Source organism: Poromitra crassiceps, assembly GCF_964638095.1.
Source record: "Poromitra crassiceps genome assembly, chromosome: 8".
NCBI lineage: Eukaryota > Metazoa > Chordata > Actinopteri > Beryciformes > Melamphaidae > Poromitra > Poromitra crassiceps.
In genome coordinates, this window is record NC_139629.1 from 52,586,481 (window position 1) to 52,614,452 (window position 27,972).

At 40.4% G+C, this 27,972-nt stretch overlaps 1 protein-coding gene across 1 annotated transcript in view; it reads right to left on the bottom strand.

Moving 5' to 3' along the window:
* Positions 1–8,846: 8,846 nt before the first annotated feature.
* The window catches only part of fgd1 (FYVE, RhoGEF and PH domain containing 1), a gene marked incomplete at its 3' end in the record, with an annotated part of 47,236 nt that continues 28,110 nt past the window's right edge, over positions 8,847–27,972 (bottom strand). The window contains exons 14-16 of the mRNA XM_083641664.1: positions 14,022–14,183; positions 13,607–13,753; positions 8,847–9,116 (exon numbers count right to left, since the gene is read on the bottom strand). Coding sequence (XP_083497790.1) covers positions 8,847–9,116; positions 13,607–13,753; positions 14,022–14,183 — 579 coding nt within the window. The remainder of the gene's footprint in view (positions 9,117–13,606; positions 13,754–14,021; positions 14,184–27,972) is intronic.

Sequence of the window (27,972 nt, forward strand, 5' to 3'; positions counted from 1 at the left end):
GAGGGAGAGAGAGTGCTGTTTTTATGTCAGCTTCGTTTGGCTTAAAGAGAGGCTGTTGTTGTCATGGTGACTATTTGAACCCAGTAGTTGCCATAGTAACATGGGCCCAGCGGTCTCCCATGGCAACCATATCGAGAGAGAAATCTGGTCCCACAAATGACGTTGTTCAACTGCATCATGACATCATTGTCTAGCCCCCCTCTGATTGGAGGTCTGGTTAGTGTAGTACAGGTAAAAGCAGAGACCCGGGTTACTCTCGACAGCGGTACTTCCGGCTTGGCCAGATGTTCCTATAGACACAATTGGCCGTGTCTGCGGGCATGCTGGCATGTATCAGAAGAAGCATGTGTTGTTGTGCTAGTCTACAACTCTGCCCAGATTGGCAGAGGGGGCGGAGCAATGACCAGAGGGGGTGGAGCAATGACCAGAGGGGGTGGAGCAACGACCCGGACAGCAGGGGGAATGGGCAAAGTACAATTGAGGAGAAAACAGGAGAAAAACCTGGGGGGGTGGTTTATTAATCGTGCATGTTTATCAACCTGTACAGTCTCCATGGCAACAGCAGCCAGAGAGTTTTATCCATAACACAGCTTTGAGTTCACACTGCTGACTCAGCATTGTGAGGACTGAAGGAGACGGCGACCATATTGGATCAGAAAAGTACGGAATAAATAAAAGCAAAATAACACTTTGGATTACAAATGGAAATAAATATAAGAGCACAGAGGAGGAGCGGAGCAGACAGCCTGGTTTGGCACAAGCAGAGGTTCATTAAACACGTTACATGTCAATAAACACGTTACATGTCATTAAACACGTTACATGTCTGGTGACTGGTACAAAACACCACTGCTCTACTGTATCATACACACTGAACAGAACCGGTCAGAACCAATTGGAACTGGTCTGAACCAGAGATCATTTAAAAGAGAGTCGTGTCAACGGAAGTCCAAAATGCTTGATCACGTGATCACGTCACGTGACTCACGTAGCTCCATTCCATAGGCTCCATTCTAGCATCAACCTACTGTCTACCTGGACCTTCAAGGATAGTTCCAGGAAGTACGTGGTTGGTCGTTTGAATGCATAAAATAATGCTAGAATAAAGCTGATAATAGACAATTTGATTCTTTAAATGTCTTACCCTTTCAAATACATAACAAACGGTCCATTCTGCTACAACTCTATAGCACTGCTTAATCCAGAACACCTTACTTCCGGGAACTATTGTGAGGCAAAAAAAGAAAAGTTAATTGGAATGAATGGAGATGACGTAACTCTTACTTTCTCAATGACTCTGGTCTGAACCAGTCACAACTAGTCAGAACCAGTGGGAACTGGTCTCTGGCAACAGAAAGAAGAAAAACTCTTAGAGTTCAATCAGAAGTGAGTTTTCACTTTCTCAGAGATGTGAAGAAGAGGATGATGGGAACTCTGCAAAGGGAACCGCACACCACGCCGCTTCGGGCCGGTTCACACGCTAATAACACGCTAAAGACATACTGCAGAAGCCGGTTTAGGTACCGGATGTGTTCGGGGTCCTGCGCGTACCGATGACATCATGACGTCACACATTATGATTGGCTACGCCTGAGCACAACCATCAACGTGCAGCCAGATCGACCCCGGGGAATGTGACTGACGTCGGGGGGAAACTATCGTCAACATCAGCCGGTCGGGACGTTCGTCTCAGCTTGTAGCGTGCTGTGTTAGCTTTTTACCATGAAAATGTCTGCAGAAGACATGATACCATTGGGTTGTTACCATAATAAACGGCTGGTTGGAGTCTAAAGTGACACACAAAATGACAAATAGATTGTGATATTGCGGTTTTAGTTGGGTAATGTTAGCTAAGATTAGCTTGCTTGCTAACACGGACAAATTGCTATCTGGCGAATGTCACTGTTTTGGCCGCTGCTCGCTCGCACTGATGGCGGTTCTCAGACATAGAGCGAATCATAATGTATGATGTCATGACATCTGTACATGCAGGACCTCATGTGTGATGTCATGACATCTGTACGCGCGCAGGACCTCATGTGTGATGTCATGACATTATCTGTACGTGCGCAGGACCTCAAACAGATCGGTTACATCCGGTACCTACATGCAAGACATGCTGCATAAAGGGAGCCGAGCGGTGACACTGTTACTATAGCAACTGAGCCAACATGGCGGCTGTGCCCAGACTGCAGTGAGCATTAACCTTTAACCTTTATAGTCACATGACCACAGGAGAATAAATTATATCTATCAAACTTTTTTCAGGCTTTGAACGAACAACAAACAACCCAGATCCAAAAATACTGAAATATCCAACAACTACTCTGTCTCTGAGTTTTATCATAGCATCTGTTTTCACTATCAAAATACTTTTTCCCAAAAGGTGCAGAGAAGAGGAGAGAGGGAGAAAGAGAGAGAGAGAGGGGTATGACTGGAGGTGTATGTCTGTAGAAACCTCTCATAGAAACTGTTCAGGACTCAGACCTGACTGCAGAAAGTCAGCAGCAGCGAGTCCACATGGAAACCAGTCTGCTCTGCAGAGCAGAGGCTGCTGGGAGATGTAGTTTCCTTCCACAGGCGATTGGCTGTCAGGCGCTGAAGCTTTTCCACAGCCGACAGTCCCACATAAAACAACACATCTGAGAGTGATAACCAGGAAAACAGTGGACATTTTGAGGTAAGGTAGGGGGAGAGTTTGAGCGGAAATTTGATGAAAAAGACAAATCTTAGTCCATTTGAAGAGGACAGCTCACCAAACAAACAAACACACAAAAACAGTTTCTTCTGTGAGGTTTTAAAAGGGAAAATAAATATCCTTAGTCAGCAGAGAAGCAGCTGAGCTCCTCCTCTCCGCCGCCATCTTGCTTTTCTTTTTAGTGGGACTTGAACCAGAAGGAGGAGGAGGGGGGATCTCCAACATGGCAGCCCACTCGCTGTCTGTTTCACCACATGGACTGTTCTGTAGAAAGGGGCCCCCAAGCAGGTTCTATATAACGGAGGCTGAAGGGAAAAATAGGCGCCCATTCATTGAAGCTGCTCACCATGGGTTTTTCTTCCTGGTTTTTCTTCTTCCGTGATGTGCGGCCCAAGGTGATGTGTGCTTGTGTTCAGGAGCAAGCCCAGGCCCAGAGGTATAGAGAGAGAGGGAGCTCCAGGAAACACCTCTTGGTGGATTCTGGAGAACAATTGGCTCATAAAGTCAAACTTGATAACTCAAAGAGTGGTTTTTGACCAGGAAAATGTTCTCAGAGTTTTAGTGCTGCTGCTTCCATGTGGAAAGTGGAGGGGAATATCTGTCTCTAGGCTGCAGGGCGTCCCATCACTTGCGATACCGAGCTTGGCCACCATTTTCAATTTGCCTCCCGGCCCAGAGCTGTTGCTGGGCTGCAGGCTTGGCATGCCGGCGCCACCGGTGGCAGCAAGAGGTAATGGTTTGAACTGTGAGGACTTCATTACCAAGAAACCCTATGGTCTTCTCCTAGATTTAAATGTGTGAAATGTGAAGGAGAGCAGCTTTAACACTGTGTTAATGTGTTATTGTGTATGGTGGAAATCAATATTCAATAATAAATATACTGTATATCTTCATATCACACTGTAGTGCTGTTTCAGAGAAAGAGAGAGAGCGAGACGGAGAGACAGAGAGACAAAGAGAGAGAGAGAGAGAGAGAGAGAGACAGAGAGAGACAGAGACTGCTGAATGAAGGCTGCATTTAATGATTATTTTCAATGTCGATTAATCTGTTGATTATTTGATGGATTACTCAATTAGTCGTTTGGTCTATAAAATGCCAGGAAATGGTGAAAATATGGATCAGTTTCCCAAACAGTTGGGCAAGTAACAGGAAATCACAAAATGTAATACGTTAATTATTACTCCTTTAAAAAGTAATAAAATAATATTACTTATTACTTGGTATCAAAAGTAATTTGTTACGTTACTCGTTACATTATATTACTTTTACTACCACCTCTTATCATCCATCACCTCTTATCATATCAGATGGTGTCTACTTGACTAAGCCACTCCAAATCGCAAATTATTGTAATGATTATTTTGTCAACAAGGTCTCTAAACTCAGAAAGAACATGGATAGTACTGATATCAAAAAGTCCTTGATGCAATACCATTCAGAAAGTGTGGGGGGCAGTACGGACAGCGACGCACTGTTTACACTACTGCCCCACACACTTCCTGAATGGTATTGCATCAAGGACTTTTTGATATCAACGACATAAAAGTGGATTTTATGCAACAAGTTGGAAGCCGCAACATCTGTTATTTAGAAGAAGAGGATGTTATGCATTGGATAGCGTCTTCACTTCAAGTTTCTGGCTCAGGTAAGGATTCTTTTAAGACCTGACGCGAGAGCGGCGCGCTGGTCTGATGGGAAATGCTACGCGGGTCCCTGGGCGCTAAAGCTCAGTATGAGCGAGAAGCACCCAGCTAGCAGGGTAAAGCCAGACCTGTCTCCACACTTCCTTTTAGCTCTGTGTCAGCACTGGAGAAAGTTATGCAGTAACTTGATCAAGCATAACTAGGTTTTGTGATGGCAGTGCAGTTCCTGAAGCTAGAATGTCTTTTTGATACCTTGTTTTTATTTATTTTCTTTACCTGTATGACGTTTAAAAAAAGAAAGATTTTTTTTTATATGGTTTAAGATTACCTATGTACAAATTGGAGGAGCAGAGGTGTGGTTGTTGGTGTTGTTGTTTTGTCTGTATGTATTGTAAAGATAACAAATTGTAAATAAAAACATTTTGGAAAAAATATATACTTGAAGTTACTTGAATTAGTAACTGTAATATAATTACTGGGTTGGAAATTGTAATCCCTTACATTACTACTTACTGGGAAAGTAATACAATTACAGTAACGCATTACTTTACTTGATTGCCCAACACTGTTCCCAAACCCCAAGATGATGTCCTCAAATGTCTTGTTTTGTCCACAACCCAAAGATATTCAGTTTACTGTCATAAAGATCTTCAGTTTACTGTCATAAAGATATTCAGTTTACTGTCATAAAGATCTTCAGTTTACTGTCATAAAGATATTCAGTTTACTGTCATAAAGATCTTCAGTTTACTGTCATAAAGATCTTCAGTTTACTGTCATAGAGGAGTAAAGAAAACAGAAAATATTCACATTAAAGAAGCTGCAATCAGTAATAGCAATAATTATGACCCCCCCCCCTCGTAAATATACAATAGGATATATACTGTAGCATTAGCATTATATTATTATAGCATTAAAATATCTAAAAACGAGTAGACCTATGTTAAATATTTTTAGTTGTGTGCTTACATTATCCCAAATGAGATAGATCTCACCCTAGATAGATAGATCCCTCCCCCTTTCTCTCTGTCTCTCTCTATCATATGATTGTTCAATCATGTTGTTATTATTACTACTGTAATTGTTACTGTTGTGTCAGCTAGATTTAGCTAGACATTCTCTGTGAAGTCCTCTGAGACATGCTTGTGAATTAGGGCTATACAAATACACTTGACTTGATAGCAGGGCAAGGTGGAAGTGGTACTTTATCTGAAAGCTGGAAACCTGAAGACCTCATTCGAGTTGCAGCTCAGCACACGTGTCAAGTTTTTCGAGTCATGCTTCTGTAATGAACATTGTTTTGGTTAAGCGTGACGCGTCGATTCAAACGTTGAACGCTTCGAGTGTATTCAGCTTAGAACATTGTGATGGAACTTATATGATGGTCATCCCCATAATCAATTGTCTCCTAACTTTTTGCAGCAATGTTTGGGTTGATACTATTTGTTACACACATTTGATGCAAGATGTAACCATTTTTGACAACTCGAGAATTGATTTTAAAAAATCCCTCCAAAATACTACATTAAGACACAAGACCTTAGGAAACACTGTAGAAAAATGCATGCAGTGATTTGGTATCAAAAACTTTTGACATTTGGAGTTTTCTGTAAGAATTGCATTTTTCAGCGACTGGTATCGAGCACGTCTGTTCTGGAAATTGCTCAGAAAGCCCCTTATTGTCAATATACATAGGAAAGCCATACATCCCCTGAATGCCCTATGTCTCTAGTTTGTGATTGTAAAAAAATTGTGAATGACCAAGAGGTCACAATTGGTCATTTTATACATTGAGGTCAACATTTGGATGGTCTCACTACAATAAAATGGGTATAGTTTGTGGACTAACATCATCACTATATGCAGTCTATGAGCATCACACATGAATACATTGGGCTCATTGAATCTCATTGATACTCTTTGAGGCCATTTACACCTGGCATTAACATGCGTTTTCTGCCATCAGATTGCAATCCGATTGTATTTTATCACTTCAGCCTGATTCCATTTACACCTGGCACTAACATGCGTTTTGGGTGAACAGATTGCAATCCGATTGCTCTCCAGCTCGAACGTCATCACGCGCGCGCCCCCTGAACGTGTGCATGCATGTTTGCATACATGCACAGGGAAATAGAGGTTATTGTTAAGCTCAAATGCACAGTGAACGTCCCCTTCACCTGGACAAAACGATGGCCGATCACGCAGCACTGCATCTATTTCTTTATAAAAAGGACACGTTGCTCTGCCCCTGCCACTTTTCTTGTTCTTGTCCTTGGCCTGTCTGTAAGCCGTGTTTCCATTACTAAATATCGCAATAAAAATCGGGTAATGCAAACACGTAAATTTCGAAAAACCTCCCAAATATTGCAAAAAGCTTTTGCGCTCTCATGCGGTAGTTTTTCAGACGTGTCGATATAGCAGTTTTCTCTGTAGGTTCTTCTCCCATGGAGCTGGGAGACACTGGGTCCGAGACACACACACATACATACGTTTTCCGTGCATGTCATTGGCTGTAACCACCTGTGTTGCGTTCAGGTAACATCCTAAATTACAATGTTATACAATTGAGAGCATAATTTCTCTTTTATATCAACACTTCTCCTTTGGAAAAGGAGCGGAAAATGAAAGGAAAACGAGGGAGAAAGGGTTCGATAAGCCGTGGCAAAACCTCCGCAGCAAAACTTTGAAGCAACGCTACCTAGCAGAAAGAGAGTGTTGTGCAAAAGCGGAGCGGGGGGGGGGGAGAAAGATAATTTTTAGCCGGTCCATGCATGGTGACAGGCTGCCTGTGTGTGTGCGCATTTGACACAGCGGCGAGATGAGGGCACACACCGGTGCGGTGTATTTCCGTATGGTAGTTGCTGAATGCGTTTTGAGAGGACGCATTGCATTTACACTTGTGTTAAATGTTGTCATAATGCGTCCCTGACCACCTCCGGAGGTGGTTTGGCCGATCAGATTGCAATCCTTCTTCAATGCGTTTTGGGGGTGTTTACACCTGTACTTTCAAGTGATAAAATACAATCGGATTGCAATCTGATGGCAGAAAACGCATGTTAATGCCAGGTGTAAATGGCCTCATTGATCCAAGAGTATCAGCTTTTCAGTCGTATCCAATTTATGCAATTCCAAGACTGTTTAGGGACCCCAGTATGTAGAAATATGAATAAGTGAAAATAACACATTTGGACTGCATGTTTTTCTTTTGCCAAACACTGCATATAATTAGGATAAAGTGGGCGTGTCTGTAACCCATTCTCATTCAGATATCTTGAGCTGAGAGGTCAAGGGAAGGGACCCCTTTGAAAATGGCCATGCCAGTTTTTCCCTCGTCAAAATGTAGGATAACTTTGGAGCGCTATTTAGCCCCCTTCCTGACAAGCTAGCATGACATTTGACCAATAGATGCATTAGGACTTATAGTTTCATATGACAGCATTAGCTTCACACACAATTTGCCGCCTAGCCTCTGAAAGACAGTAATATCGTCCGTTACGCATCCAACCAGTGCAGCGCCCCTGGTGACCACAGCGCCCTAGGTGACCATCTATAAGGCCTATGCCTAGAACCGGCCCTGGGAGGCGACCTCAATTATAATCCGGCTTGCAGTAAAAACCTCCTGAGCGACGAACACGGACTAATCATAATCTTTTAAACAAGCTGAGCAGATATAAACAGGGTGAGCTAATGTTAGCAACAGCGTGGCTAGCACCCCTTCCTGTTTGTTTTGGAGAGGAGGAGCCGTCTGTGGGTATCGGCTCCTCGTGAACACTGAAGGAATCCTCATCTAAATTAAAATGGCTCCCATGATTCCACAATACGGTGCGACGCCATAACACCCTATCTTCTGTTATTGTTTTGAGTGTGAGACTCCTAGCAGCCGAAAATTACATATTGTACCTTTAATAAATTACTCAAACCGCTTAATCGATTGATCGTAGCAGGTCTATCTGAATGATTATTTGAATCATTAGTAGTTATGGCAATATGGTTTCTGATAAACAGTCATGCCAATAAAGCAATAATAGAAACTGAATGGAGAGAGAGAGGGAGAGAGAGAGAAGGGGCACAGAGGGAGACAGACAGAGAGATGGAGACAGAGAGACACACAGAGAGAAACAGACAGAGAGGGGGAGAGAAAGAGAGAGAGAGAGGAACGGAGAGAGAGAGACAGAGAGAGAGAGAGAGACAGACAGAGAGACACAGAGAGAAACAGACAGAGAAAGGGAGAGAGAGAGAGAGAGAGAGAGGGACGGAGAGAGAGAGACTCTGGTTGCTTGACATTTTATATCCAGGAGAAATCGATCATGCAGACTGACCACGCAACATTAAATACACAGAGGTGTGTGTGTGTGTGTGTGTGTGTGTGTGTGTGTGCGTGCATGTGTGCGCACTCTAACCGTGCATGTTAAGCTACAGCTGTTATGTGCTGTTTGTGTTTCCTACACAGTACAATAGGAATCCATTTCAGAGCCTCGTCATCATTTCTCCTCCAATAGAATCACGTGTCCTCCCCCGCTGCCACTAGCTCCTCCCCTTCCTCCTCCAGGGTCTCTGCTATTGGCCCGGGGGCCTGTGGCTCCTCCCCCCGGCCGGCGCGTGATAGGACGTCCATCCAGCGGCGCTGTAGCTCCTCCCCCTCGGCACTGAAGTAGAGGGTCATGTGACTCTGGGACATCTTGAAGGCGTGGCGTCGCTCCAGACGGTCACATGACTCAGGCAGGGCGACCTCGAAGCCAATCAGAGGGACGCTGCGCTGCGCCTTCACATCCTGCAGGGGGAGCCAATCATATTGATCACAACAGAAACAAGGTTCATATCTTCTCATCATTTTATCACTGATCGATCTGATTGACTTAATGTTTAAATAATGTCAGCTTGTTAGCTTAGCTAACCATAGAGACACTGCATGAAATAGGCCACGCCCATCACGGGGGAAAGCGCTCCATTCACTTCCACACACCAGCGTCATTTTCCTTTAATTAAGCATAGCTAAAAGCTGTTGTGTGGTGGGCTGCACAGACAACAAATGGAAAAAATCGCCAGTTAAAGTTTTGTTGTACTCCTGAGCAAAACAAGAAGCCATTGAGAATTGGCGAGAAGAAAAATGTGGATGTTGCTGTCAAGGAAGTAAGTTGTAGTGTTCAACTTCCGTATATACGATCTTTGTGTCCAACACACGACCATGCACGCGACATAGGAGAACGCCAGGATTTGGGGGGGGGGTTGTTTTCCCCCATTTGGGCGTGGTTTCTGAATGATGACGTGCTCCGCAGTATCTCTATTCAATTATGTAGCCCCGCCCACTTGACCCAGTTGTGTTATGACTTCCTGTTCTAAACACCGTCTGTTTTACCTGCTCACTAGTACTGTACTGTCACAGGAAGTGTCAACACAATAGGAAGTAACTGGCTGACCCCTGTGTTGGAACATAAGCTGAATAACATCTGCTCACACTTTATTACTACACTGCCTATAGTTGAATAGTCGATTCTGATTGGTCAAGCATTCAGTGGTCTGTTATTTGTGTATAACAGACCGTTGATTGACACAGAGACCAATCCGCACAAAGAAAGTCTACTAAATGTAACGTCAGCTCATTTGCACCACCCCCTGTGGCAAAAATGTCAGCTTGCAGTCTGTTAAAATGGTGAGGTACAGCCTCCAAACACCTCTGAGGTACAGCCCCCAAACACCTCTGAGGTACAGCCCCCAAACACCTCTGAGGTACAGCCCCCAAACACCTCTGAGGTACAGCCTCCAAACACCTCTGAGGTACAGCCCCCAAACACCTCTGAGGTACAGCCCCCAAACACCTCTGAGGTACAGCCTCCAAACACCTCTGAGGTACAGCCCCCAAACACCTCTGAGGTACAGCCTCCAAACACCTCTGAGGTACAGCCCCCAAACACCTCTGAGGTACAGCCCCCAAACACCTCTCTTCATTAGAAACATCTCAGACCAATCCAGGTATGTTGTCGTTGTCTGTGTTCGCAGCATGTACAAGCTAACGCTAGTTAGCAAGTGTAACGTTAGCTTTAAGGCTTAGTTCACACCGGGGACCCAAGCCTTGCCTACGCCTTGCCTTTACCCACGCTTTTAAATAGGCGTCCGTTTTAGTCAACGAGGCTGTGTACACCGGGCGCCTGAGTGTGAACCCTGCGTGTACCCACGCCTTGCCTGACCTGTGCCGATTTTATTGTTTAGGCGTGAGTTCTATTTTTGAGCCAACTAGGCGCGTGCAGGCAGGCTTCTTCTGTCAAGGCTTCTTCTGTCAAGGCATGAAAGAAAAACGCGACAATATCCGTGGGAAATGGCAAAGTCAACTGAATTTCAAAATAAAATGGAGTTACTACAACAGTGTTGAGCAGAGAGAGAGAGAGAAATTGACGGGTGGCTCTCACGTGGGGCTTTCTCCCTGTCGGTAAACAAATCTCAGGAGAGAGAATAGCGACCGAAGAAGCAAGATGGACAATGTTGTTGTGCCAGCACATATTCTTGCAAGATTACCTTTCTAAAAAGTCCAACTATAGTCAGACCTGGTTATACATATCCAGCATCAATAGAACATTAAATATATCAGATTTATTTTACCGACACATGATAATTCGGGACCACACGTGAAAAAATACAGTCGGGAGAGAGGAGAGGCGCTTGTGACTCGGCTCCAGGTTCAGCGTGCAAAGGCGTGCGGTGTGATCGCAAAAGCGTGTAATAGGTTCACGCCCAGCTCAAGGTCTGCAGGCGTAGGCGTGGGTTGAGGCAAGGCAAGGCGTAGGTTCTCCGTGTGAACGTAGCGTAAGGAGAATTGAGGTATTCTACATTATAAAACGGCTCTCTCAAATCAAGCAATCTGATTGGTTCACAGCCATTATATAATTCCAGTAACCGAGTTCAATAACCCATGGCCATGGGTTATTGGTTGCCATGGCAACTCTCTTACTAAGAGAGTAATAATAAGGCTTACCTCAAATGACAACGTAGAGAAAAAAAAATGGCGGAGACAGCTGTCAGATCCTTGTGAATCGATCTTCGCTTATAACTTTACTAATACTTCGCAGAAAATGATGTTTTGTACAAGAATAGATGCGGGCTAATGTCTTCTTTGCAAAAGAAAGGCTGTTAACCCCGCATTTAACTCCGCATTTAACCCCGTAACGTTAGTTGGTGTCAGCTTTGCAGAGAGCATTCAGCTTCTCAACAAGCGCTGAGAATGCAGCGCTGCGGCTCGAGCTGCCTGTCGGGGTTTCCAGAAAAATCTCAGCTACTCAGCAAGCGCCAGGATTGGCCAATGTCAACTTCAGTCTCCAGAACGATCCAATCAAATCACCCGCATGTTCTTGCGGTCCCGCCTTACAGTAGTGTTTCAACTGACTCTATCAGAATGACATGCCAGTCGGAGTCGGACTTATAGTATTATTATTATTATTATATTATCATACTTGGAAACCGTTTTATAAAAGCAATATAGCACTCGAGCAGCGTGTGTTGTGGAATATATCCCGCTGATAAACTGTTATCCCACTCGGCCTGCGGCCTTGTGGGATAACAGTTTATCAGCGGGATATATTCACCACAACACACTTGCTCTCGTGATATATTGCTTAAATATACACTGTTTGGCAGGGCAATTTGTCACTTTTGACGTTGGCACTACTCTAATAAACAGCTGTGCTGCTCATCTCTTACAAATGTAAATGCGACAGCGTTGCGAAGGTGTTAATAATGCTCGATTACGCAGTACAGCGTATCGACCTGGTTCATTCCTCTCACCACGCCTTTCTCTCTTTCAGGCGATCCTAGCTAGCCTATCCGCTGTTACTTCCTTGTGGACACTGGTCACGGTATAGAATGTCTAACTAATAAACCAGGAGGTAGGGGGATTCATTCAACTAGCTAACCACCTCCTATTTCTGAGCCTGACTCGCCAGACTTCCCTCCAGAGGTGCCCAGTGACCGCTGACACCTCCGAAAGAACCACTCAACTTAACGGTGGCTCCCCCTAGCATTTGACTGTTGTTGTGTGTGTTGAAATTAATTTTAATCGATATTAATCTGTACCAATTAGAGTCGTGTTAAAGTTTTTCCCCCGAAGTGACACTCCTCGCTTAACCGCGGCGGTGTATAATACACCCTCTATGTCTAGGTGGTCGTTATAAGCTTGTGTCACCCCCAGGCACCAGAGTAAACCTTAAAAGACGTAACGTATCAGGCTACGCAAATTATCCTTATCATTTTTACATCACGAGAAGAGGCTGCTTTCCATTCAATGGACAACTGTTCGAATAAGAGAGATGAGATCAGTTATTGCGCATATAAGTTGCTTTTTATTTTTAGCATCATAGCAAAAGCCCAGCACAATTACAATCTCACATACAATGCTTAATCATCACGTGGGGATGTGGGCGAATCCGAAATGAACAGGCTTTCATATAAGATACACTTATATATATATATATATATATATATATATATATATATATATATATATATATATATATATATATATATATATATATATATATTTAAGCAATATAGCATGAGAGCCAGTGTGTTGTGGCAAATATATCCCGCTGATCAGCTGTTATCCCACGAGGCCGCAACGGTTTCCAAGTATGATAATATAATAATAATAATAATACTATAAGTCCGACTGGCATGGCATTCTGATAGAGTCAGTTGAAACACTACTGTAAGGCGGGACCGCAAGAACGTGCGGGTGATTTGATTGGATCGTTCTGGAGACTGAAGTTGACATTGGCCAATCCTGGCGCTTGCTGAGAAGCTGAGAGCTTTCTGCAAAGCCCGACACCAACTAACGTTACGTCTTATTTAGAAATGCGGGGTTAACAGCCTTTTTTTTGCAAAGAAGACATTAGCCCGCGTCTATTCTTGTACAAAACATAATTTTCTGCGAAGTATTAGTAAAGTTATAACCGAAGATCGATTCACAAGGATCTGACAGCTGTCTCCGCCATTTTTTTTTCTTCTACATTGTCATTTGAGGTAACCAAAGCCTTTTAGTAAGAGAGTTGCGTCTCATAACCCATGGCCATGGGTTATGGCCATGGGTTACGGTATTTATACCATGGCTGTGAACCAATCAGATTGCTTGATTTGAGAGAGCCGTTTTATAAATATATATAATACTGAGGATACAGTAACAGCACAGATATGATCATCCAAGCACAAGTTTATTAAGAGTATATAAAATAACACTGTAATAACAGTATATTTTGTATTTTGTATTATTTTTTGTACCTGCGGCGCTCCGTAGATGTAAAGCACCAGCGGTTCATTCTCTGGAACGACGAGCCACGCCTTCTGCCAGCCCCGCCCCGCCCCCTTCTCCATGTGGTGAAGAAAACTACAAATCACAGAATTCTCTGCTGCCAGGGAGGCCTGTTTCTAATACACAGAGAGGGGGAGACAGACAGAGAGAGGGGGAGAGAGAGAGGGGGAGAAAGACAGTGAGGTCACAATGAGGTCACAGTGAAGTCAGTGATATCACAGTGATGTCACAGCGAAGTCACAGTGATGTCACAGCGAGGTCACAGTGATGTCACAGTGAGCCCAGGTCATCGTTGGAAATGAGAACTGGTTAAAATATGATTTTTACCTGGTTAAATAAAGGTAAGAAAAAAGTCACATGACATCACAGTGATGTCACACTGACCTCCAGAATGGAGCGCCTCCTCTGGCTGCTGCTGCTGAGCATGGTGGCGGTTGGGGGCGGAGCACCCAGCAGCGCGACATAGCAGTCCACACACACTCGGTTGGTCCGGTTGTTGTCGTATGACAGGCGAGCGCGGAACTCCGAACATTTACCACAAACCACCTGGAGAGAAAATTCAGTCAGTGTACCCGTGCAATGATGATAATAATAATAATAATAATAATAATGTTAATAATCATCATCATAATGATAACAATGATGATGATGATAACACCACCACCACCAACAACAACAACAACAACAACAACAGTAGTTAAATAGGATACCTACACCACCCACACTTGAGAAAAACGCAAAATCGAGGGGGCGGGGTTTAGGGCACCTACGTCATCAAAGGGGCGTGGCTTCTTTTTTTTTTTGAAAAGTCATTTTTTCAGTACTTCTGCAAAGTGCACTTCTCCATTTTTTTGCCTTGTGTTTTAAAAACACCTTTCTTGGGAAAGTCATTTTTTCAGTAGTTCCTCAAAGGGCACTTCTCCATTTCGCCCTGTGCTTAAAGCCATTTTGAACAAAAATGCTTTATTTCACTTGTTCTCCAAAGGGCACTTCTCCATTTCCTCCATATCAGTTAGACCATCTTGTGGGTGTTGCAATGTTGTGCGCATCACACAGACAGCCTGACAGCGTGTATAAAGCCACCGTGTCAGCCAGAGCAAAGTTTTGATCTCGGCCAAAATGCATTTTGGCCCATTTTAGGATCTGAAACTAATATTTTGTTAACAGCGGAGACCATTTTCACTGTCTCAATCAATCTCTGACTCACCCCACCCCCAGGCTTACAATGCCAGCCCATCCCACCCCATCCCCCACGTTTTATTTGTCTATTACCACGGCCGGTGTTCTGTCGATTTCACAATCGATTTCACAATCACCTCAGTTATAAATATAAACTTGTTTGTTTTTGACCGTCAAGCGGGTGTTCCCGGCAACAAGTAACACCCCTTGAAAGCTACGAATAGCGGCGAGATCAGGGGGCGTTCCCGGCAGCACGTAACGCCCCTTTGAAAGCTATGAATAGCTGCTTGCTCACGTATTTCTCTGACTCACCCATAGAGGCCCCACAGTTTTTTCCTCACATACCCGCTTATATGTATGTACAATACAATGTACAATGTATCCATCATTCAAATATTCCATAATTGCATGTTGTACATGCAAATATTCCATAATTGCATGTTGTGTAGGCTATCTTAGCTAGTATAGCCTACTAATGTATTCCCAAGGCTATTCTGTAGATTCCCTACGCGCAACACACACACACACACACACACACACACACACACACACACACACACACACACCCACCCACCCACCCACTCACACACACACACACACACACAGACAGACATATTCACAGCCAGCCCCCAAACACAGCCACAAACATAGCGCGCGTTAGATTGTGGGCAGGTTTTCTCATTGAAACATCCCAGGTCACAGATTTTTCCCACTCCGGATCCAATTGCGACATCACCATGATGTTTTTTTGATAGGCTATAAGCCTATTAAGCTTTGAATTAAATATGATCAATACAGATTGAGGTGGATTGAATAGCTACAGACTGTTTTCCAAATGAAAACGAATGAATACAGACTGGTGTATGACTATGTCGTTTAACCGTCCCTCAAACAGACCAGAGTTTCCCCACTCTGGATCCAATTGTGATGTGACGTCGCATCACCATGATAATTTTGATCACTAGTGTGTTTCAACATTGTGTTTTTGGAGATTACTTAGGCTATATGCTACGCGATATTAGTTATCTACAATGTTATGTGATGACTACTAGAGTTTGTACCCATGCGAACTACATTGCTTTGCGTCGTAAAATGTTGGCACCATAGGTGACATGAGTTAACATGTTCTAAATGCAGTTCTCTGCCTGAAATGCTACTAATCAAATGGCTTGTTACAATCCTATGTAGGCTGTAAGACGAACAACCCCATTCTCTTGGTACAACCCAGACCCCGGATATCCGCGACCTACGGGTATTATTTCAAAATATGGATTGAATATGAATCTTGGAACGTGAACAAACATCTTAACAACCCAACAAAACCCATTGTTTTTATTTTACGTATTTTATATGATTATTTTAATAGTAACTAACTAGTCCTCCACACAGAATTGGTTAATTTACTGTGAGACTTTATCTTTCTCACTACACTTTCCAAACGTTAACACACATCAAACACAACAACTCTTTCTCACTACACTTTTCAAACATTAACACATGTCAAACACAACAACTCTTTCTCACTACACTTTCCAAACATTAACACATGTCAAACACAACAACTCTTTCTCACTACACTTTCCAAACGTTAACACACATCAAACACAACAACTCTTTCTCACTACACTTTCCAAACATTAACACATGTCAAACACAACAACTCTTTCTCACTACACTTTCCAAATGTTAACACACGTCAAACACAACAACTCTTTCTCACTACACTTTCCAAACATTAACACACATCAAACACAACAACTCTTTCTCACTACACTTTCCAAACATTAACACACATCAAACACAACAACTCTTTCTTACTACACTTTCCAAACATTAACACACGTCAAACACAACAACTCTTTCAAACATTAACACACGTCAAACACAACAACTCTTTCTCACTACACTTTCAAACATTAACACACGTCAAACACAACAACTCTTTCTCACTACACTTTCCAAACATTAACACATGTCAAACACAACAACTCTTTCTCACTACACTTTCCAAATGTTAACACACGTCAAACACAACAACTCTTTCTCACTACACTTTCCAAACATTAACACACATCAAACACAACAACTCTTTCTCACTACACTTTCCAAACATTAACACACATCAAACACAACAACTCTTTCTTACTACACTTTCCAAACATTAACACGCATCAAACACAACAACTCTTTCCCACTACACTTTCCAAACATTAACACACATCAAACACAACAACTCTTTCTCACTACACTTTCCAAACATTAACACACATCAAACACAACAACTCTTTCTCACTACACTTTCCAAACATTAACACACATCAAACACAACAACTCTTTCTCACTACACTTTCCAAATGTTAACACACATCAAACACAACAACTCTTTCTCACTACACTTTCCAAACATTAACACACATCAAACACAACAACTCTTTCTTACTACACTGTCCAAACATTAACACACATCAAACACAACAACTCTTTCTCACTACACTTTCCAAACATTAACACACGTCAAACACAGCAACTCTTTCCCACTACACTTTCCAAACATTAACACACATCAAACACAACAACTCTTTCCCACTACACTTTCCAAACATTAGGCGTTTCTAAGATGTGGGGTCAATATCAATCTAGAATCTAGATTGATTTGATTCATTAATTTGGCGTTCTCTCATGCAAAATATCCAACATCCAATATCCAGAAGTAGTGATTACTACACAGAAGTAACTTTAGTTCCACCATTTGCTATTTGCTTCAAACATAATTTGGATCAGTTGTAACTTTGGCCATTTCTAACAATTTCTAGACAGTGAATTTACACAAGCACTTGAGTGAAATTCATAGTACCTATAGGGACTGTGATTGAATGAACGCAGATTGTCAGATTTGTATACCAAACCCTTATCCTTGTGCCTGCAAGGGTCGGCTGTACCACTAATGTCAGCCACTATGTGTTACAATATTGGGCTGGTTTCATAGACCAGGCCCAAAAGTACATACATCACGTATGCTGCATATATCCATATATGCCTCTACCGTATGGGTTAGTCATAATAGTCAAACATGGTTTTTCATGTTCTGACTTGCTGAAATGTGTGCTGCATATATACATGTTAGTTACACATAATAGTCAAACATGGTTTTTCATGTTCTGACTTGCTGAAATGTGTGCTGCATATATACATATTAGTTACACATAATAGTCAAACAGGGGTTTTCATGTTCTGATGTGCTGAAATGTTTTACACGTCACGTAAAACAGTTTTTAAAACAGTTAATTAGCCTACACAATGTGTAATTTCAGGTTATTGTAAGTTATTGCATAGTTGCAATCTTTCATACTTGCATACTTACAAGTGGGTTGTTTTTAATGGCATGTGATTTGCGGTTCTAATTACCCAATGTGTAATTTCAGGTGATTGTAAGTGTGTCATACATACAAGCCTTCATATCAGTTGGCTGTGTCAATGATTTTCTGTACCTCTTGGTGCGTCATCATTGTCTTTGTCAGGCTTAGAAGCAATGTCTAAACAGTAAACAGTTTATGACAAGTGGTGGCAGCATGCTATGCTACTACACAAGACGTGTTATGGTACATAAATAATATGTAGCGTGTAATAATCTGTAGAACTCTGTCAGAGTTCTACTCTGTCATTATTTTTACATTTGACTTTGAGAACTATGATGAACTGTTAGTCAGTACTCTGTACTGATGTACAAAAGTAACAAGATTGAGGTTGTGAAATCTTCAACCGGAATAAAAAACTGGATATAATATAACTGAATCAGTTAGGCCAAACTATTATCAGTCAGGTCGGTAATGACCGGGGGAAATTATATGATTATTGTCCATTGTGTGTATGATACAACTTTGTTTATCATTCTGTGCCACACACTTTACAGTCTGTTTTTAACTCAACACACTGTACCTGCCCCTTGACCTCGGAGGGGAAGAAAGGATATTGTCAAGGATAGTGTCATAAGCTGATAGCAAGGTATGGTGATCACAAGCATTGTAATAAATATTGTGGTAAATGAAATTGGTAAATTGGTTAAGCAAAGCAAGTAATGCTTTTGCAATGAAGTTTGTAAGATGTATTTTACAAGATATTTTCTGAGATTTGGTTATATTAACTTATTATTTATATTATTATTCTATTATTATTATTCTAATTATTATCTACTATTATTCTAATTATTATCTACTATTATTCTAATTATTATATTATTATTATTATTAGGGGTTATTATGTATATTAACTATACATATTAAAGTATAGATGATTGTTTTGCCCACCTTATTTGGTTGTCTTATCAAAACAAATGTATAGCATGTTAAAGTTTTAAATAAAGTCAAGTCAAGTCAAATCCAACAGGTCTTAATGTCAATTAATTTAGCTTTAACGTGTTTTGTGAAACACACACACACCCACACATTCACCCCTCTCATATATACGTAACTGCCTATAACTGTACATATATTCCTTTCACACACACTTTTCAAAATAGACACTCTTTCATATTGTGATTCATAGTGATTCTTGTTTGTTTTATGTGATCCCGGTTTTTAAGCAAACCGGATCCAGTTTCCTTGTATGTGTACATCCTGTACAAGGTACATCCTGTACAAGGTACATACTACATTGGACTCAATGGTCCACAGATGTATCAAACAAATGTATGTTTTACTGATACAAATGACCAAATTACCACAAATTCAACATGTAATGCCATTTTCTCAATCATTTTGGTCAAAACATCTGGGGTGTCTTAGGTCAGTCCTTGTAATGAGGACCTTGTTATCACTGGTGTATAGCCAGACTTGGCACATTGGATGTGGCCCAAGATCAGACATTGTAATGAGGACCTTGTTATCACTGGCGTATAGCCAGACTTGGCACATTGGATGTGGCCCAAGATCAGTCCTTGTAATGACTTGATCAAAAATATTACAGACAATATATATATATATATATATATATATATATAGTAAATATAATTGTATAATATATTCAAAGTATTGTTAATTGTTAATTATTATTATTATTCAAAACCTGGAAATACTGTAAATACTGTAAATAAACTAAACTAAAACTTGGAACTTGTACTGTGTGTTAATTTAATGTGTTTTGAAAACACACAACCACATATAAAATCTCAAGTGAGATTTTGAGAAAGAAAAAAGAGAAAAGAAAAAACAGGACCCAATTTTTAAAAAGCCACGCCCTCCATCTTACTTTTTGTTCACATTTGTTCTCTAACAAATTCCGGTCAGCGCCATTTTTGATGATCTCCTCCCATAGCCCTACGACACGCCCTCCCTAGATCTAGCTCCTCCTCCTCACAACATAAGGATAAAAGAGACGGGTTCAAAAGAGACTCATACCATTTTACACAATAAAAAAGACAGATATCATCATGGAGACCCCGTCGTCGTCACCATTGTCCTTCATTACAACTCACAGCCACTCTGATTCGGGGGATGAAGAAGAAGAGTTGCACCGTCTGATGTACGGATGGTCCCCGTCGTCGTCACCAATGTTCTTCATTACCCCACCTACCTCGACTCCTTCCTCACATCCTTCCTCACCGAAAGACCTTCCTTCTCCTCTGATCTCACCCCTGACTCTGGATCAACCAGATGGACTGCTCAGTTTTACTTTTCTAAACATTATAAAAGCCTGCAGCAGCACTCTACTCGGTGAAGTGATATTGCGGATGCAGAAGGCGGAGTGTAACGGATGCCTTAGTAACCCCCCTTGTCGGTACCCGGCTAAGAATGACCATGTCTCCATCGAATTCAAAGAATTGTTGAAAGAATTGTGGAACGAACACTTTCTTCCAGGGGTCATACGTGTTTTGGAATCTCAAGGCATCGATGTTACCCCTTCAAGAGTGCTGGATGCCTCGGAAGCTTTTCTGCATTAACTGAGGGAAATATAAATACAAATTCAACATATGTAACTTGTATAATGTACCAATAAAAATAAAATTGATTCTCATCATAATCTGTTTTTTTCCATAATAATAATAATAATATTGTACAAATGTCTGTTGTAATGAAATAATGAATAACATTATCACATAATATAATCCTAATGTTAATTTAAAATTAAATATTCCTCTAAATATCTAGATATTGCTCCTCTAATATATAAGTTGCTGACTCTCATTGTTCACCATTGTACATACACCGACTCCCTTTACCCATGGGAACTGGTCATGGGTTAGGGTTAGAGTCAGGATCAGGGTCAGGGATTTCCAGAGGTTTGGGGTATCGACGGCAAAACAACGCAGAAAAAGAGTTATTTCTTTTTATTATCTTTATTGTTTATTTGAACAGGGACAGTATACAATAAACATATTGCATATAAAAATATTACCACCACAGGTGCAAACCTACGTCACCAAATACACCATGGGCATAATCGTACAGTTACGCTGAGCTTCTCCTCCTTGCTCATCGGTCGCTGTCGCCACAGAGCCTGCGTCAGCCTGCGTCAGCTCTTTTCTTTTTCTTTTTTTGCTTTTTTCTCTTTTATTTTTATATTTTCCCCCTCGTAATAGAATTGGTAGTGCCGGTCCTGGGAAAAGTCGACAAAACACCCCAACTCCCAAAGGGATATTGAACAGTCTCCTCGCTCCTCCCTCAGATAACACCCGGTATGGTTCACCTGGTCGGTGAACCGGCCATCCCGATTCAAAGCCTCTCGAAGCTTTTCTCCCTTTAGCGCATACACTTGCAGAGTCAGCTTTTCCCGCTGGGACATCTTCCTCAGCACCTTGCTGTTTAGCATATGGCGCCCCTTGTCTTTCCACGTTACATTCACAAAGAATGTGACGTAACTATCCAACGGCTCGTCGGGGTACAGCAGCTTGTCAGAATGCTTTGGTATGTCATCGAACTTAATCAGCTTGATGGTGAGCGTTTCGTCAACATTGACTACACCACAAGGAGCATGTGGCGCTAGCATGCTTCCATCCTCTCTGGTAATCAGAGGATACAACCCAGAGGGATTGGCGCCGACTCTCAGCTGCTGTATCGATTTCTCGATGGTACAGGGTTTTCCGCACGAATGTCCCCACGTTTTGACGTTATTCTGCTTCCTAACGTAGAAACTATGCATGTGGCGTTTTTCATAGTTACATCCGTGTCCTTCCACGCATGCCATGCTTAGTAACGTGCAGAAATCGTATAGGGGCATGGCTATTTATTCACAGTCAAACTCCTCCCCATCAGCCAAAGGGCCTCTTCTGTCAACGGGCCCCTCCCCATTTCGAGTAAAATTGACGACAAACATCGGATAATAAGAACAGTAAGAATAAGAACACCGCAAGGCATCAGGTAGCAAGTAATACTCGAGCAAATTATCATATGTTATCTTATGTTAGTAGACACGCGTCACTATATATATATATATACCACACATCTAACGTCCATAACATGGTGGACCATTTAACAAATTCAGATTTAACTCTGTATTCAGACCATTGGATTCAGCCCAGAAACCAGAGTATGTTATAGTGTTATAAATATAGCCACGTTATAAACAGCTAACCAGCGCTGGGGTTAGATCAAAAATCAAGTTAAATCAATGTAATGCAATGCTGTAATGCAAAGTAAGTAGCATTAGCCGCTACATTAGCCAAAGTACCGGTAGTATCTGACTACCCATAATGCATTACGGCGATAAGGGAGACAGGGCAAATTCGGAAACTCCCCCGGCACCCGCTGGGGGCCGCATTTCATTCAATTTAATTCATTCAACCCATCAAACGAAATGAAACAATATCCGGAAGTGAGCTTCATTTTGCTGTGTCAAAGTCAATGAGCTCCTTTTGGTCCATTAATATATACGTCAATGGACTCCACCAAGCATGGTTAGGGTTTAGGGTTTAGTGTTTAGGGTGGGACAGGATTTTTCAGAGGTTTGATTGTGGGACAGTGTTGGCAAATGCAATTACAATTACACAAACTGCTCGAGAAGAGTTGTTTTCCACGCAAAGTGTACTTTTAAAGTTAAAGTTTTATAGAGACCAGCACAAAATAGCTTGTTTATAATAATAATAAACTTGTATTTGTATAGCACCTTTCATACATAAAATGCAGCTCAAAGCGTTTTACACATGAAGAATAAACAAAGGTAAATCAGTGAAAATCAGTAAAACAGTGAAATTTATGTTATGTAAAGTTATGTGACCTCTCTTCTTGGTTTTAGTTAAACTAATTGAACTAATTGAACTAATTGTAGCCTGTCAGTATTACTACTATTACAGTAGTCAGGGTGTTATGAAGAGTTTGATAAGTTGCTTTGATAAGTACTTAGTTTACCACGGGCTATTTGGATAGCCAATTCAATACCACGTTTCGCCTCTAGGTGTCAGGCATAATCACATATCTAGGAGGGGGTTTATATACTTTAAACTTTTTTTATTTTCTCTTTTTTTTTCTTTCTCAAAATCTCACTTGAGATTTTATATGTGGTTGTGTGTTTTCAAAACACATTAAATTAACACACAGTACAAGTTCCAAGTTTTAGTTTAGTTTATTTACAGTATTTACAGTATTTCCAGGTTTTGAATAATAATAATAATTAACAATTAACAATACTTTGAATATATTATACAATTATATTTACTATATATATATATATATATATATATATATATATATATTGTCTGTAATATTTTTGATCAAGTCATTACAAGGACTGATCTTGGGCCACATCCAATGTGCCAAGTCTGGCTATACGCCAGTGATAACAAGGTCCTCATTACAATGTCTGATCTTGGGCCACATCCAATGTGCCAAGTCTGGCTATACACCAGTGATAACAAGGTCCTCATTACAAGGACTGACCTAAGACACCCCAGATGTTTTGACCAAAATGATTGAGAAAATGGCGCTGACCGGAATTTGTTAGAGAACAAATGTGAACAAAAAGTAAGATGGAGGGCGTGGCTTTTTAAAAATTGGGTCCTGTTTTTTCTTTTCTCTTTTTTCTTTCTCAAAATCTCACTTGAGATTTTATATGTGGTTGTGTGTTTTCAAAACACATTAAATTAACACACAGTACAAGTTCCAAGTTTTAGTTTAGTTTATTTACAGTATTTACAGTATTTCCAGGTTTTGAATAATAATAATAATTAACAATTAACAATACTTTGAATATATTATACAATTATATTTACTATATATATATATATATATATATATATATATTGTCTGTAATATTTTTGATCAAGTCATTACAAGGACTGATCTTGGGCCACATCCAATGTGCCAAGTCTGGCTATACGCCAGTGATAACAAGGTCCTCATTACAATGTCTGATCTTGGGCCACATCCAATGTGCCAAGTCTGGCTATACACCAGTGATAACAAGGTCCTCATTACAAGGACTGACCTAAGACACCCCAGATGTTTTGACCAAAATGATTGAGAAAATGGCATTACATGTTGAATTTGTGGTAATTTGGTCATTTGTATCAGTAAAACATACATTTGTTTGATACATCTGTGGACCATTGAGTCCAATGTAGTATGTACCTTGTACAGGATGTACCTTGTACAGGATGTACACATACAAGGAAACTGGATCCGGTTTGCTTAAAAACCGGGATCACATAAAACAAACAAGAATCACTATGAATCACAATATGAAAGAGTGTCTATTTTGAAAAGTGTGTGTGAAAGGAATATATGTACAGTTATAGGCAGTTACGTATATATGAGAGGGGTGAATGTGTGGGTGTGTGTGTGTTTCACAAAACACGTTAAAGCTAAATTAATTGACATTAAGACCTGTTGGATTTGACTTGACTTGACTTTATTTAAAACTTTAACATGCTATACATTTGTTTTGATAAGACAACCAAATAAGGTGGGCAAAACAATCATCTATACTTTAATATGTATAGTTAATATACATAATAACCCCTAATAATAATAATAATATAATAATTAGAATAATAGTAGATAATAATTAGAATAATAGTAGATAATAATTAGAATAATAATAATAGAATAATAATATAAATAATAAGTTAATATAACCAAATCTCAGAAAATATCTTGTAAAATACATCTTACAAACTTCATTGCAAAAGCATTACTTGCTTTGCTTAACCAATTTACCAATTTCATTTACCACAATATTTATTACAATGCTTGTGATCACCATACCTTGCTATCAGCTTATGACACTATCCTTGACAATATCCTTTCTTCCCCTCCGAGGTCAAGGGGCAGGTACAGTGTGTTGAGTTAAAAACAGACTGTAAAGTGTGTGGCACAGAATGATAAACAAAGTTGTATCATACACACAATGGACAATAATCATATAATTTCCCCCGGTCATTACCGACCTGACTGATAATAGTTTGGCCTAACTGATTCAGTTATATTATATCCAGTTTTTTATTCCGGTTGAAGATTTCACAACCTCAATCTTGTTACTTTTGTACATCAGTACAGAGTACTGACTAACAGTTCATCATAGTTCTCAAAGTCAAATGTAAAAATAATGACAGAGTAGAACTCTGACAGAGTTCTACAGATTATTACACGCTACATATTATTTATGTACCATAACACGTCTTGTGTAGTAGCATAGCATGCTGCCACCACTTGTCATAAACTGTTTACTGTTTAGACATTGCTTCTAAGCCTGACAAAGACAATGATGACGCACCAAGAGGTACAGAAAATCATTGACACAGCCAACTGATATGAAGGCTTGTATGTATGACACACTTACAATCACCTGAAATTACACATTGGGTAATTAGAACCGCAAATCACATGCCATTAAAAACAACCCACTTGTAAGTATGCAAGTATGAAAGATTGCAACTATGCAATAACTTACAATAACCTGAAATTACACATTGTGTAGGCTAATTAACTGTTTTAAAAACTGTTTTACGTGACGTGTAAAACATTTCAGCACATCAGAACATGAAAACCCCTGTTTGACTATTATGTGTAACTAATATGTATATATGCAGCACACATTTCAGCAAGTCAGAACATGAAAAACCATGTTTGACTATTATGTGTAACTAACATGTATATATGCAGCACACATTTCAGCAAGTCAGAACATGAAAAACCATGTTTGACTATTATGACTAACCCATACGGTAGAGGCATATATGGATATATGCAGCATACGTGATGTATGTACTTTTGGGCCTGGTCTATGAAACCAGCCCAATATTGTAACACATAGTGGCTGACATTAGTGGTACAGCCGACCCTTGCAGGCACAAGGATAAGGGTTTGGTATACAAATCTGACAATCTGCGTTCATTCAATCACAGTCCCTATAGGTACTATGAATTTCACTCAAGTGCTTGTGTAAATTCACTGTCTAGAAATTGTTAGAAATGGCCAAAGTTACAACTGATCCAAATTATGTTTGAAGCAAATAGCAAATGGTGGAACTAAAGTTACTTCTGTGTAGTAATCACTACTTCTGGATATTGGATGTTGGATATTTTGCATGAGAGAACGCCAAATTAATGAATCAAATCAATCTAGATTCTAGATTGATATTGACCCCACATCTTAGAAACGCCTAATGTTTGGAAAGTGTAGTGGGAAAGAGTTGTTGTGTTTGATGTGTGTTAATGTTTGGAAAGTGTAGTGGGAAAGAGTTGCTGTGTTTGACGTGTGTTAATGTTTGGAAAGTGTAGTGAGAAAGAGTTGTTGTGTTTGATGTGTGTTAATGTTTGGACAGTGTAGTAAGAAAGAGTTGTTGTGTTTGATGTGTGTTAATGTTTGGAAAGTGTAGTGAGAAAGAGTTGTTGTGTTTGATGTGTGTTAACATTTGGAAAGTGTAGTGAGAAAGAGTTGTTGTGTTTGATGTGTGTTAATGTTTGGAAAGTGTAGTGAGAAAGAGTTGTTGTGTTTGATGTGTGTTAATGTTTGGAAAGTGTAGTGAGAAAGAGTTGTTGTGTTTGATGTGTGTTAATGTTTGGAAAGTGTAGTGGGAAAGAGTTGTTGTGTTTGATGCGTGTTAATGTTTGGAAAGTGTAGTAAGAAAGAGTTGTTGTGTTTGATGTGTGTTAATGTTTGGAAAGTGTAGTGAGAAAGAGTTGTTGTGTTTGATGTGTGTTAATGTTTGGAAAGTGTAGTGAGAAAGAGTTGTTGTGTTTGACGTGTGTTAACATTTGGAAAGTGTAGTGAGAAAGAGTTGTTGTGTTTGACATGTGTTAATGTTTGGAAAGTGTAGTGAGAAAGAGTTGTTGTGTTTGACGTGTGTTAATGTTTGAAAGTGTAGTGAGAAAGAGTTGTTGTGTTTGACGTGTGTTAATGTTTGAAAGAGTTGTTGTGTTTGACGTGTGTTAATGTTTGGAAAGTGTAGTAAGAAAGAGTTGTTGTGTTTGATGTGTGTTAATGTTTGGAAAGTGTAGTGAGAAAGAGTTGTTGTGTTTGATGTGTGTTAATGTTTGGAAAGTGTAGTGAGAAAGAGTTGTTGTGTTTGACGTGTGTTAACATTTGGAAAGTGTAGTGAGAAAGAGTTGTTGTGTTTGACATGTGTTAATGTTTGGAAAGTGTAGTGAGAAAGAGTTGTTGTGTTTGATGTGTGTTAACGTTTGGAAAGTGTAGTGAGAAAGAGTTGTTGTGTTTGACATGTGTTAATGTTTGGAAAGTGTAGTGAGAAAGAGTTGTTGTGTTTGACATGTGTTAATGTTTGAAAAGTGTAGTGAGAAAGAGTTGTTGTGTTTGATGTGTGTTAACGTTTGGAAAGTGTAGTGAGAAAGATAAAGTCTCACAGTAAATTAACCAATTCTGTGTGGAGGACTAGTTAGTTACTATTAAAATAATCATATAAAATACGTAAAATAAAAACAATGGGTTTTGTTGGGTTGTTAAGATGTTTGTTCACGTTCCAAGATTCATATTCAATCCATATTTTGAAATAATACCCGTAGGTCGCGGATATCCGGGGTCTGGGTTGTACCAAGAGAATGGGGTTGTTCGTCTTACAGCCTACATAGGATTGTAACAAGCCATTTGATTAGTAGCATTTCAGGCAGAGAACTGCATTTAGAACATGTTAACTCATGTCACCTATGGTGCCAACATTTTACGACGCAAAGCAATGTAGTTCGCATGGGTACAAACTCTAGTAGTCATCA